At 42.0% G+C, this 14,464-nt stretch overlaps 1 protein-coding gene across 2 annotated transcripts in view; it reads right to left on the bottom strand.

The window, feature by feature from the left end:
- Positions 1 to 9,104, bottom strand: part of Vcl (vinculin) — a 95,850-nt gene extending 86,746 nt beyond the window's left edge. Inside the window, exon 1 of one of the 2 annotated variants that reach the window (XM_021642973.2) lies at positions 8,816 to 9,104. In XM_021642973.2, coding sequence (XP_021498648.1) covers positions 8,816 to 8,983 — 168 coding nt within the window. In that variant the 5' untranslated portion in view covers positions 8,984 to 9,104. The remainder of the gene's footprint in view (positions 1 to 8,815) is intronic. The other variant, XM_021642974.2, reaches the window with a different exon arrangement.
- Between the last annotated feature and the right edge of the window lie 5,360 nt (positions 9,105 to 14,464).

Raw genomic sequence — 14,464 nt, 5'->3', positions numbered from 1 at the left:
TCTACTTCCTGTCTGACAGGCTTATTGAAATCTTGAAACATAAAATACTGAGTAATTTAAGTTGAGATAAAGTGTTTTTAATTATATGGGGTGAGAGAGAAAGCCACTGTCATGATGACATAAGGTTTAATTTAAAAAAGAAAAACAAAAAACAAAAAACAAACCACCATCACCACCACCAACAACAACAAAATGTTGGACTTGAATGAGCTCATTCAAGTGGTGGATCAACTTAAAAATCTCTGTCTCCTGCCATGTGGTCCAAGGAAATACAGCTATTTAGTGCACAATTCATGACTCAGAGTATAAGGCTACACTGTACACAGCAGAGTTCCAAATAATAGAGGAACACCTGGTCCAAATCATTACATTTTTTTAAAGGCACTCCCAAAAAGAGAATGCGAAATCCCAGGCATCTTCCAGATAGGAAGCACTCGAGCTATAAATTTAGTAAGTGGCCTGCATAGCTGAAATGACTCCTAAACAGAGAAGCCACAACTCAAAATAGACTGAACACTTTTGTTATCTCAAACAATGGGCAGTTAGCCATCCACTCCTCCCTTAGTACATATATGACCTGTATTTACCAAAGACCATTATAAATTTGGTGAGCCTTCACATATGGCTATACCACATGTTTGAAAGGTAAGGACTAGAAGCACCAATTGTACACTGATTCTTAATGTTGTATGCACTAAAATGAATGCTATGAAGATTCATATAAATTTAAAAATGTGTACTGTAAGTCTATGACCAGAACAGACATAGCCCTAAAGTTTACTAGAAAAGACAAACACCTAAGATGAGCATTTCCCTGGAGCATGCAAATGAGTCACTAGACTGCAGTACACAGATGATGTGGGTATTCCCATTCACCCTTCCCAAAGGCACCTGTCAGAGTACATTTTAACATATGTACTTTCTTTTTTTTTTCCTATTTTTCTTACAGTTGAGGGGGGTTAGTGCATGTGACAATCAGAAAATAGCTTGTAGGAGTCAATTCTCTCCTTCCATAATGTAGGTTTCAGGGATCAAATTTGTTGGGTTTGGCGACAGCTTTGTCAGAAGCACCTTGTTAGAAGCCATCTTGCTGGTGCTGAGCTTTTAAATGATTGCCCTCTCAGTATACAAGCACATATACATGGATATGTACATGTGTATACACACATACATCTTATACACAAGTATATGAGCCCTGGTTAAGTAAATCCATAAAACAAACAAGCCGCTCTATTTTTATTTATTTTTAGAGTTATTTATTTATTTTATATGTATCAGTGATTTGACTACGTATGTGTACCACATGTGTGCCTGGTACTCATGGATGTCAGAAGAGGGTGCCAGATCCACCGGAACTGGAGTTACGAATGACTGTGAACCGCCACATGGGTGCTGGTAATTAAGCCCAAGTCCTCTTCTAGTGTAACAAGTGCTTTTAACCACTGAGCCATCTCTCCAGCCCGTAGGTTGCTTAAACAAATAGACAAGAATTGTATTAATACCCAAGTGAGCCCTTATCTCCATAAAGGTAGTTTCCTTAATGCCACCCTTTCTTCAAAACAATAATAGGGAGGGGAGGGGTCAAACTAAAGCTACTACTATGGACTTCTGCTGTGCCTACTTAGAATTATATCAATGCTATTTATGTAACATCTAACTTCCTGCTTTGTGTATATAAACACACATTTAAGTTTGGGCTCCCCTAAAATTACAAAAACACTTGCAGAAATATATATAATTTCCAGAAACCTTCTGTTCTCTCAGATACATGAGTGTTAACATTATTAAAATAAAGTTCACATCTGTTCCATTCTTAAATATTTTTGATCTGGGGCAAAGTTTTTAAAGGAAATTTCATAATCTCCCAAAAAATATATACATTTATTTATCTCAAATACTACTTAGTTCTAATAGGCTTCAAGCTAAGCAATCATATACATATGGCTTTAAGCCTTTCTCTGTTTTACAAATAAAAGTCTTTAGAGCTGATCTGCACCTATTCTTTATTTCCGGGAAGAAGAAGGGGAAGGTGGAGATATGTAGTGTGTCTGAGGTGTGACTATAAAACTGCAACTCACCCCTGCCACTCTCTATATAGACCTGTCATGAGGTCACACCAAAGCCAGACTCCAAAAACACTGTTGCCAGGCCCGGAACAAATGGAAACTTGTGACTAACAGCATTCTTGTTGCTTCTAGCTCCAGGTGGAACTTTTCCAGTGATACTTAACAACTCTGATCTAAGTGGATGAGGAACAGTGGAGGGAATAAGTGCGGAGGATCTGGAGTAAGAGAGCATGGGTCTGAGTCCAGGCCAACTTGTAGGGAAGCTATTTAATTTCACTAAACTATAGTTTCTTTATCTATAAAACAAGGACCTCACAACATCCACCCACAGGATTGTTGTAGGATCACCAACATTGAGTGATTTCATGGGCCCTAGAGAGACGGGTCAGAGGGTAAAGTGCTTTCTATGCAAGCATAAAGAACTGATCTCAAATTGCCACCATTCATGTACAACGTTGTACACGGAAGTGACCACTGGTAACCCTAGAACTAGAGGGTAAAGACAGGTAGATTCGAGGGCTCACTGGTGAGCCAGTCTAGCTGAACTTATAAGCTCCAGGTCAATGTCTCAAAAACTCAGATGGAAAACCAGTTGAGAAAGGCATGCCAACCTCTGACCTCCACTAATGCACACACAGGCAAGAACTCAACACATGTGCAAAAAGGCTTACATGTATGCACACATACATAAGTACATCATACACATACAAAAAAAACACAGAGTATCTCATAAGGTATAAATGCTTATATAAACCTCCTTATTTACTTTATTAATGGTTCTGTTTTGTTTTTAAAATTAGGAAATACAAAAACTGATTAAGAAAGATCACCCACAGGTGTGTCACTCAGATGTTGTTCAAATGTTAATACAGATAACTGCAAGTGGCAAAATTAACTACTGATCTCTTTTAAAGGACAAAACAGACTTTTCCATCTATCCACTTAAACAGAAGACAATGCTACTATTTGTCCCAGGACTGGTCCCAAGACCTTATGATATATGGGTGAGACACATAAAAGTCAAGGCTACAACATCCTCCTAAAATAAGTATCTCATGAGTCCAAGGAATAGTTACAACAGATGATCTCATATGCAATGGGAGATTAGGTATCTGAAGGCCCATTAATAAAACTGACATGGCTGTAATGTCAAGACAGATCATTTGCTATAGGCCACTTCAGTGAGAAAAGAAAACTGACATATGATTGTGAGATGGGCAGCCTAGGCTTCCAACTCCCCTACACTGCATACTAAATCCCACCCGTCTTAGAACTTGTGTTCCTCCTTTTTATTCCCTTTCCCCACCCTTCCCTTTTCTACCTCCTCTCCTTTGCTTTAATGCACTGAATTGCTTTTGGCATTTAAAATGGTTTCCATACAATGGACAACAACAACAACAACAACAAGAAAAGAAAGAACAACAACAAGAACAAGAACAACAACAACAACAAGAAAAGAAAGAAAGTTAGAAGAAAGGAAGGAAGGAAAGAAGGAAGGGAAGGAAGAAGGGAGGGAAGGAAGGAGGGAGGGAAGGAAGGAGGGAGGGAGGAAGGAAGAAAGGAAGGAAGGAAGAAAGGAAAAAAGGAAGGAAGGAAGGAAAGAAAGGAAGGAAGGAAGGAAGGAAGGAAGAAAGAAAGAAAGAAAGAAAGAAAGAAAGAAAGAAAAGAAAAATAAAATTCTGAGACATACTACACTATGGATGAACCTTGAAAATACTATGCAAAGTAAAAAGAAACCAGACACAAAAGCCACAAACTGTACGATTCCATTTATATGAAATATCCAGAAAGGCAAATCCAGGAGCTAGGAAAGTAAAGGGGTCATGGAGGTAAAAGAACAAAGGAAAAAATGAGTGATGCAAATGAGTATGTGATTTCTTTTTGAGTAATCAAAATTGTTCTAAAAGGGGATATATGTGAGTATGGGGGACAAGAAAAGGTTATAAGGAGGTGAATATCATCAAAACACATACATTTATAAACCCATTATTATATATAATATATGTTATTAGAAGAAATCATAAACAAATTGTTCTAAAATTAGATTGTAGCAATAGTTGTACAACAATAATATTACAAAAAGCAATTAATTGTACGCCTGAAATGAGTAAACTGTATAGCATGGAAATTATATCGCAATAAGGACTGTTTTAAAACATGGTCTTATTCAGTATCCTAGGCCGCAAAGAAGACATAGGCAAGCATGGCAGTGTATACCAGTAATCGGAGCTCTTGGGAGGCAAAGACAGGAGTTCACGTCCAACCAGGGAAACTTCTTAGTCATCTATCTAGAAATCCACAGTGAATCCCTGTCTAAAAAAAAAAAACAAAAAAAAACTAAAACATTCAAGCAAAAAGTTTAAGTAGTTCATGGGCAATAACTCCATGTTTAAAGCACTTGTTGTACAAGTGAAAGAAGTGGGAGGATCAGTGCCACAGAACCCATAAAATGCTGTATGGGTATGACAGCCTGCCTGTAATTCCAGAGTTGGAAAAGAGGAGACAGATGATCCTCCAAGAAACAAACTGCCTAAAGATTAACCATATCAGTAAATTCTGGGTTTGACTGTAAAACCCTGACTCAATAAATAAGGTGGAAGAACAATTGAGGGTGATTCCAACATCAGTCTTGGACTATCATATGCAAAGTAACATATATCCACACACGAAACATGTATGTATGCATGCATACACACACACACACACACACACACACACACACACACACATATACACACAATAAATGAGGAAAGAAAAAACACCTTACTGAAATTCCAAAACAACCTCCTCAAGTGTGGAACAAAAATAACAACTCAAGAGCTGGAGAGATGGTTCAGCAGTTAAGAGCACTGGCTGCTTTCCTAGAGGACCCAAATTCAAGTCCCAGCACCCAAATGGCAGCTCAAAACTGTAACTACAGTCCCAGGAGATCTGACACCCTCACACATAAATGCAGGCAAAATGCCAATGCACATAAAATAAAAATAAATCATTTTAAAAGACAGACCTGTGAACAGGTACTAAAACTACATTTTAGCTGGGCGTTTAATCCCAGCGTTCAGGAGGCAGGAGGCAGATCTCTGGGTTTGAAGCCAGCCTGGTCTACAGAGTGAGTTCCAGGATAACCAGTGTTATACAAAGAAACCCTGTCTCAAAAAAAACAAACAAATAAAAACCAACAACAAAACCTCAAATGCTAGATACAGTGATCAAACTACTATGTTTCAGACTACTATAGCTGGGCATGGTGGCACACACCTTTAGTTCCAGCGGGCATTGAGATGGGAGAGGCAGACAGAGCTCTGTGAGTTCTAGGACAGCCAGGTCTACATAGTAAGACACCGGGCAGACATTTGATTTTTTAAATGCTGTCTAAGTTGTTGACAAGTTGCATTAAAAAAAAAAAAAAAAAAAAAATCATAGCTGGGCATGGTGGCTCACGCCTGTAATCCCAGCACTCTGGGAGGCAGAGGCAGGTGAATATCTCTGAGTTAGGGCCCAGCCTGGTCTACAAAGTGAGTCCAGGACAGGCAAGGCTACACAGAGAAACTCTGTCTCAAAAAAAAAAAAAAAAAGGAAGAAAGAAAGAAAAGAAAAAGAAAATCATTACATAGAATTTTGACTTGGGACTAGGGCAGGATTTCCAACAATTTCCAAAATTCTACACAGTTTTGCCACTTTGTAGTACATATTTATGTGAAGGAGACCTCTCAGAACTGCCGATTTTAAGACCAAAATACACATCAACTCTAGAAAACACTGAAGATGCTCTGTTTCGCTGAAACAGCAAATATTCAGCCAACATTTAATTCTTTACACACAAATAAAGCACATCTACCACAGTATACTAGGTAAACTTACTTGCATCTTTTATTAATGGTAAAATCCTATCTATACCAAAGAAATGCTTTAAAATAAATTTATGATTAGCCATGGATTGTTTTATATGCCTATTTTCTGTATCTATATAACTAAGGTATAGTCAAAATTTCTCAGGCCAAAAGGAGTCACAAGGAGAAAAACCTAAGAAGCCCTGTCTTAGACCACAGTATGCCAAGTAGCTGGGCTCAAGGAATGCCCATTTCACTCAAGATATAAATTTTCTTGACCAAAATAAGACCATTTGGCATACATATGTAAATAATCTGACAGAAATTCCCAAAGAAAATCACTTGAATAAGGACGCTATAACTTCCCAAAGTTATTTCCAAGAAACACTCTGACAATAAAAATTCCAAAATATTTGCTCAAAACTTAATTTCATTATTTCATAGAAACAGCATGAGTTTTGCACACCCAGAGTTCTATTATTCGGTTATTATTTTTCAACTACTTTTACATTTAATTCCTTTTCCATTTTTCCTGCAGCATCCAAAGCCTAGGCCTTAACTTCAAGTCTTACAAGACTTCTATCTCTTCACACAGCTCCTCTTCCTGTAACCTCAATTTTTTGAGCCACCTGTGTGTCACTGCTGAGGGCTGAAACCAAGGAGCAGAAAAATATGTTTTCCACTTAGATTGTATTTTCCAGACAAGAGTCAGGACCTTGAAATACGTTCAGGATCCATACATTTAAGAAGTTGGCATTAAGAATTCAAAACACAGGTGGATCACTGAGTTCCAGGCTTGACTGGTTTACACAGTGAGTTCCAAGACAGCCAAGCCTACACAGAGAAACTCTGTCACAAAAAACAACAAAAAGAATTCAAAACAATGGATGGGTCCTCTGGCCTCCCTAGAGCCCAAATGTTCTTCCTCACACATTCTCCCCTCCTCCTCCCACCCAGTTGGCACTTCTGTTGGATAAGACCTGCTAAACCTCCTATACGCCATTTCCTTTATTATCTGCCCTTGTTTCTTTTGTACGTCTCATGACTATGGCCACCATAACTACCTATGGCGCTTCTTCAAAAAATACAAATTCCTTACCCTTGATGAGCCTGGGTCTGGAATGGGAATATCCACAAAGTCCCACTGGTGACTCTCATACTCACACTGAGAGCCCCTAATTTATTACACCATGCTCTTTAGACAACACACACTCAATGCTTATTAATTCATGTCACGAACGCTCATAAATAACTTTTCTCTAAATAGCCTAACCAGATATCAAGCAACCCGTTGACTACACTAGCTGTATTCCAAGTGCAACATGTGGTTTTAAGATTTTGTTTCCTCAAGTACGACATGGAAGGGACACCATTACCTTTCGTCTTTACATTGTTTCCCCTTTGTTGAGAAACCCGAGGTCTGGAATGCAGCCAAGTCAGACAACACTACCTAAGAATGTTCTCTGGGTTTGAGAAAACAATACCTAAGAATGTTCTCTGGGTATGAGATTAAAAGTAGTTACAAAAAGAACAAGAACTAGACAGACTGTCTTAATGAATACAGTGCTCCTGCTCAATAGTTTCTTACTTCATCTGTACAGAAGAACACAAATTTGTTCGAAGGTCTGTCTCTCACCCTGCCCCTCCCCGCCTCCACCTCCCTAGCTACCAGTCTGCTGAAATGCTTGAGTCCCGAGCCCCTGAAGACGTTACGTGCACTAAAGTCCTATAATCAGAAAAATAACACAAGCCCCACCCGACTGACAGTTATCTACCAACCACCCTGACACATCATTTGTACAGCTCAGTTCGGAAGCAGAATGAACTTTTTCCTGTGTTGTCTTCACAGCAACTGAAGTCTGAGTCACACCCCGCCTAGAGCAAGTGTGACATTAGCCAGGGAACAGTTAAGAGACTAGTCTCTGTATCTCTTTTTCCATTTCAGAAGTGGACCGCACCTCAGTTATTAAAAATGTGAGCCACAAAGATCAATGGAGATCCCGGGGCCGCAGAAAGTGTGGCCTGGGAAAGTACGCCCCAGGCTTCCCAGGCAGGGGCTGCAGATCCCAGATTCCACAGGCCTCTCGTAGCAGCTCCATCTTGCTTCCTGCCAGAAGAGGGGCAGAGCAGGAGGGCCCCCGAATCTGGAAAGGCCCCAGTGGAAGGAAGCCGTTTGACAGCAGGTAAAGCTGTGTGGAAAGCTTAACGGGAGGAATAAAATGAATGACTACGGGGTCAGGCAGGAAGAGCAGGGCTCTTGGGAGTGAATTACCGCATAAAGGTGTTAGAGTGCCCGAGGTGTGAGCAAAATGCCCCGGAGGGAAGGAGGCGGCGGCAGAAGGGGAGGAAGCCAAGTAGCCGGGGAAAGCGTCGGACGCCGGGAGCCACGGGGAGGGCTGGGCAGGTAGGTGTCAAGGAACAGAAGTATTAGAAAGGTGAGCAGCAGGGCGCAAATAAGAATCCTTGGAAGGAAAGGCGGGGAGTCCGTAAGAGAACCCACCCACAGGCTGGATAAGAGAGGCCTAAAAAGGAGCTGAGAGCAAGGTAGTCAACGTGAGGGACGCCAGCCTGTCCAGGGGAGGAACCATGAGACAACCTAACAACTCTCATTTCTTGGGCACACACACATACAAGCGAGGCACTTTACAACTCAAACCTCTCTGACTCTTTACAACGCACACCAGGATTTCTGATGACTGCCCCATTTTATAGATGAGGAAACTGAGGCCCCCGACAGGCTCAGGGGCTTGCTCAAGGTCACAGCATAGAGAAATCAGCATTCCGAACCTCGGCACTTGCCCTGGAGCCCACATCGCGCAGAGCCACAGCAAGGCAGCTCGCGAATTCAAGCAGCGAGGCGGACCGGGACCCTGGGGACGTGTCCCGCCCGCACTCCAGTCCCAGGCCCGGCGCGCTCACCCGGACGAGGTTGCTGACGGCCGCCTGCACGGCGGCCACGGGCGCGGTGAGGTCAGGAATGGCTTTGCCGTCCACCTCGCCCTCCTCGTGCATAATCACCAGGTGCGAGATCTGCTGCGCCACCGGCTCCAGGATGCTCTCGATCGTGCGCGTGTGAAACACCGGCATCGCGGCGGCTGGCGGGGCGGCGAACCGCGGGCGACGGAACCCTGGGATCGGCGGGGCCGGCAGCCGGCGGCAAGAGACAGACTCGGAGCGGCGACTGGAGTCCGGGCTTCCCTCGGCGTACCCAGCCCCACGGGCGCCCCGCCCTCTCACGTCGCCGCGCCCAATGGCAGTGCCTCTCCGATCCCCACCGTTGCTCCTATTGGACCTTCTTTGATAAGCTCCGCCCCCAAGACCGCGCCGCCAAAGCTCCGCCCCGCCCCCATTCCCAAGGGAGGGGCCTGGGATTGGGGCTGCGCCGCAGGGATTGCGACTGGATTCCCGAGCCCGCTCGCCGGGCGCTCCTTATAAGGGCATGGTGGGAGCGGAGCGTAAGGCTGCCGCCGACTAGTCCCGCCCTCAGGGGCCGCCTCCCGCCTCCGAGTGGCGGCGCCCCGCCCCTCCGCAGGATCACCTCAGAGGGGCGGGATCTCCTCACCTCGGGCGCTTCTGGAATCAGAGGAGACCCCAACCCCCCCAGGTCTCCCCACAGGGATCAACTTTTCCCTTCACGGGACGCAGTCAAAACCCTGTTCTGTGTCGCAGTAATTCACGAGAACGTAAAGATCCAGGCGAGGAAAACACACCAAGGAACGTGAGTGCCCATTGATTTACACGCAGGACTCGGCCGCCCTCAGCTGCTCAGTTAAGTTTGGTGTGGCACTTTCTAGACCTCTGTGTACGCGTTCACTTGCAAGTGTATATATTCTAAGGTAGGAACATTTTCTTAGAACTAAAGATTTAATGAAAATTAGCTGATAACCTTTCATTTTTCGTAAATGGAAGTGCCACGTTCTGTTTTAGTGACTGGTATTCAGTTCCTGCAAATCAACTTAGGTTTGGGTCTGTTGGTAAAGTGCCCGGCAACACGAAGCCCTAGGTTTGATTCCCAGCACTACACAAAATCAGACGTGATAGAGCGGCCTGTATACCCGCACTAGAGTTTGATCACGAGTTCAAGGTCATACTCAGCTACTGAGGAAGTTTAAGGCCAGCCTGGGCTACGTGTGGGAGGTAGTCCTTTTTGGATTTTGATCTGTAGTTTCAGCAGCACTCCAGAGGTAAGGTTAGGAGGATCATTTGAGAAAGGAGTTCCTGGCCAGTCTGGGAAATATAACAAGACCCCCATCTCAAAAAAAAAAAAAAAAAAAAAAAAGTGAAGTGAAAATGCAAAAATGTGTACATTTTACAAGTCGTTAAGTAGGGCCAAATTGCCTAATCCCTTCACCACATTTAAGACATCTGCATGTCTTCTTAACCTCAAATTCTCTTGCCCAAGCTTCCTCATTCTGAGAGGAAACACTTTCATTAATGTCTTCAAATAAAAGATCCTTGAGACAAAGAAAAATATTTCTCAGGATCTCACATTTTGCAGAAGGCCAAGCCACAAGTTTTCTGGCGCAGCTTTTTAAAGCTATTTTTGTGTACCACATTTCTGCTATATATGTTGTCAAGTCTTGAACTTTCTCTTGAGTTGGGGATGAGCTCCGTTGGTAAAGAGTACTTGCCTACCATACACAAAGCTTTGGGCCTAGCATCTCATGAACAAATATAATCTTAGAGGCAGAAGCAAGAGGATCACAAGTTCAGGGTCTGCCTCAGCTACCTAGCAAGTTTGATGCCAGCCTGGGCTATATGAGACCCTGTCTCAAAAACAAAACAAACAAAACCACCTTAATAAATAATGTGAGAAGCTTAAGGAAACATGTAAAATGCACAGAGGCTCATCTACACTTGAAGAGGCTGTCTCCAACAGAAGCCAAGTACATTCTGCACAGGAGGAAGCTCGTTTCTATTTGCCTTTTGGTAAGAATTCCCTGGGCCATTCACCTTCAGACCTCCTCTGGAGTCTCTCAATTCATTACTGTGTTTTACTTGTTGCTTAATGACCCATCTCCTGGAGAGAGGGATAGCTTTGGATTCACTGCAAACCTTTCCAGAACTTGGGGACCCAAGTTATAATTCTACCCTGCTAACTGTAAGCTGCTAGGAAGAAAGAGTCCAGGGCAGGCATTTCCCATTTTTCATAGGCCTCCTTCCGTAAGCCCACAGCCCACAGCAAATGACTGATCTTCAGAAGTATTAAAACATCTACTGAAACACATTCAGTAATTTACCCCATTCAATCCATCCTCAAATATGCTGTAGCATTCCTGCTATTTGGGAATGGCTACCATTGTGCTTGATCCGTAGACAATGGAGATAGTACACACTGAAATTCAACCAAGGTAGGAAAGAAGGCAATTATGACTGGGCCAAAGCAAGGAAATGGAGACTGGGCAGGGCCAAAAGGCTAGGAAAGCCAGCAGCTGAAACCTATCCAAGACTATGACAGACGTATCAGCTGTCCCACTAGAATTCTTTTCTGTGTGACAGACTGGCAGATGAAATTTAATATCAAGACAGCAAATACTGACATGAAGTGATTCTGAGTGCAGGAACCTGTGCAACTGCACCATTTGTATACCAAACAATCAAGCTGGGTTACATAGGTGATAATAGGTCTGACCATTACTGACTTTTAATAAGTCAATAGTGAGCCTGGTGGTGGTGGCGCAGGTCTTTAAGTCTAGCACTTGGGAGGCAGAGGCAGACAGATCTCTATGAGTTCAAGGCCAGCCTGGTCTACAGAATGAGTTCCAGGACAGCCATGCCTACACAGAGAAACTCTGTCTCAAACAAAAAAAAAAACCAAACAGAAAAGTCAATAGCTCCCCAGAAACACCCGCTCCTTATAGAAACCTATCAAAACTAAGATAAAGGGGCTAGACAGATGGCTAAATGATTAAGGGCACTATCTGCTCTTCCCACCTGGCAGCTCATAGTCATCCATAACTCCAGTTCCAGAGGCCCCAATGCCCACATCTGGTTTCTGTAGGAACTGTATGCACGTGGTATACATGCAGGCAGAACACTCATTTTCATAAAAAAATAAAATAAAAAATAAATTTAAAAAACACGAATGGTTAAAAAGCTTATCTAGTTCTACCACATGCTGTAATAATTTGAATGAGAGTGCCCCCCTCCATGGGCTCATATGTTTCAATAATTAGTCCCCGGTTTGGGAAGGATTAGGAAAGATGGCCTTGTTGGAAAAGGTGCGTCACTGGCTTTGAGGTTTCAAAAATCTGGGCCATTGCCATTATTGTTCTTTCTTTCTTTCATCTATCTATCTCTGTCTCTGTCTCTGTCTCTCTCTTCTTGTGAATCAGAGGTAAGCTTTTAGCTGCTGCTCCAGTGCCGTGCCTGCCTGCTGCCAGGCTCCCCATTATGACAATCATGGAATAACCCTCTGGAATCATAAGCCCCCAAGTAAATTTTTTTAATGTTACCTTGGCCATGTGTTTTGTCACAGAAGTAGAAAAGGAGCTAAGACCAAAGGTGTTTTCTTTGCATGTTGCTTTGTATAAGGAATAGTAATAGGTGGATGATAAAACTGTACATATTTTCCTTTTAAACAATTAATTTCTATTGCATTTATTAATTTATGTATATGATAGAGGAACATATACAAAAATTTATTCTTGCCACAGCACATATGTAAAAATGTTGAAGTCAACTCTCTCCTTCTACCCTATGGATCCCACAGATTGAACATCAGCCTTGGTGTCAATTGTGTTTCCCAGCTGAAGCATCTTTGCTAGCCATTGTATTTTTTTTTTCTATAAACTCTCCTTTTCCCCCATTCTGCTGATGGAATACTTATGAGTAGCTAAACATGTTGTACATATTTCCTACAAATTGCCAGTAAAATTTAGAGGCTTAAACATATATTATTCTTATCTGTAACATATCATCCCTGCCTCCAACTTCTAATACAAACTACTCATTACTGGCCATATTAAGCTACTAAGATACCGTTATGCACAGTTCTTTGCTCCCTTTCATCTTCATCCATATCCACTACTGCCCTCCCCACATTCACATGCATTCTCTAACATCTTCCTTGATACTTGTTAATACCAATGCTTTCCAGAGTCTGGATCCAGACTGACCTTACTACCTTCTATTTCTCAAGCTAGACAAACATACAGATAGGTAAAAAAGCACAATGAACAGAAACTCAGAATCATTGGTGTTCAAACTATAATCCTAACTTTACTGTTTGACCAAGAGACAGATCAGATAAGTGGCTTTTCTTCTCCAAGAAGTAAAAATGAGATAATGTCACAACCTTCATAGACTTTATGTAAGAATCATTGAAAGAATTTATATAAAGAGTCCAGGAAAGCAGAGAATGTGTCTCAGTTGGTAGAGTGCTTGCCTAGCATACAGGGGATCCTGAGTTTGACCTAGAATACCACATAAACCAAGAATAGTGGCCCATTCCTGTAATCCCAGAACTTTGAATATGGCAGTAGGAGGATTAGAAGTTCAAGGTCATCTATTACAGCATAGTGAGTTCAAAGCCAGCCTGGGCTACATAAGACCTTGTCTAAAAACAAACAACAAAAACGTGCAGGGAAAAGAGACCTATTATTATTACTGGAGCAATGACAAGCATATTCACAAACTTCAAAAATTCCTGGTAGCATGTTACTTTAGGAGTTTTTTGTCTCACCTTTTCCACCTAACGCTTTCTATTTTTATATAAATCTTGGGAATTATGGTAAGCAAAGATCCTTCCATCCCCAAGAATGAAGCAGTTTTCCCTAGCTGGTCCTCGAGACTGTTTGCTGCTCAAATTCCAGGTAGAAAATCACCATTGACTATGGGTAAGAAAGAATCTATGGGGCAGTGAAATGACTAATGTTTGGTTAGGCAGGCCATAGAGCAGACATTCCAGAATGAGCAAGTCTGAAGGAGGACTGTATTCCGAGTCAGTGCTTAAGTTAGTCACTCTGAGGTACGTGTTCAGTGTTCATGCAATTCAAAGATAAAGATGTGAAAGTAAATTTCCACAAGATTATAAGCTTCAGACATTAAAGACTGTGTGGCATCTGCTCTTAATTGTGGCTAGCTCAACTTACTCTTTACTTTATAATTAGTCTGAAGACCACTAATGATAGGGAACAATGTAAGATATGTTAAATTTTATCATTTTTAAGTTTTAAATAATTAGGAAAGTTTTGATGGCAACAATTATATACTTCTCTATGGCACCAGAAATTTTCAGTTCTTTGAAATCCATAGCAATTCTGAGGGAGGTGGAAAGCAGGAAGTATAACCCTCTTTCCTATAAAGGTTGAGAAATTGAGACACAGCAACTATCAGTTGTGAATACAGTTTGTGGAAATTTTGGTTCTATATTTAGTCAAGATATTCGGTTTCTCTCTGAGTTTTTGTACTTGGCTTGTGATTAAATTTTAGACTGTTTTATGCCAACTAAGTGTCTCAGGCCTTATACTTAGATGCTCTCCAGATAATACTTCAATAGGGTTAGTGCACAAGTGAATCCACATACAATTTAACACATACTCGTGCATACATACTAAGTGCAGCTCC

The sequence above is a fragment of the Meriones unguiculatus genome, chromosome 4 (genome assembly GCF_030254825.1).
Source record: "Meriones unguiculatus strain TT.TT164.6M chromosome 4, Bangor_MerUng_6.1, whole genome shotgun sequence".
Lineage (NCBI taxonomy): Eukaryota > Metazoa > Chordata > Mammalia > Rodentia > Muridae > Meriones > Meriones unguiculatus.
The sequence above is the reverse complement of the archived record's forward strand: the minus strand, read 5'-3'. Positions and strand labels throughout refer to the sequence as shown.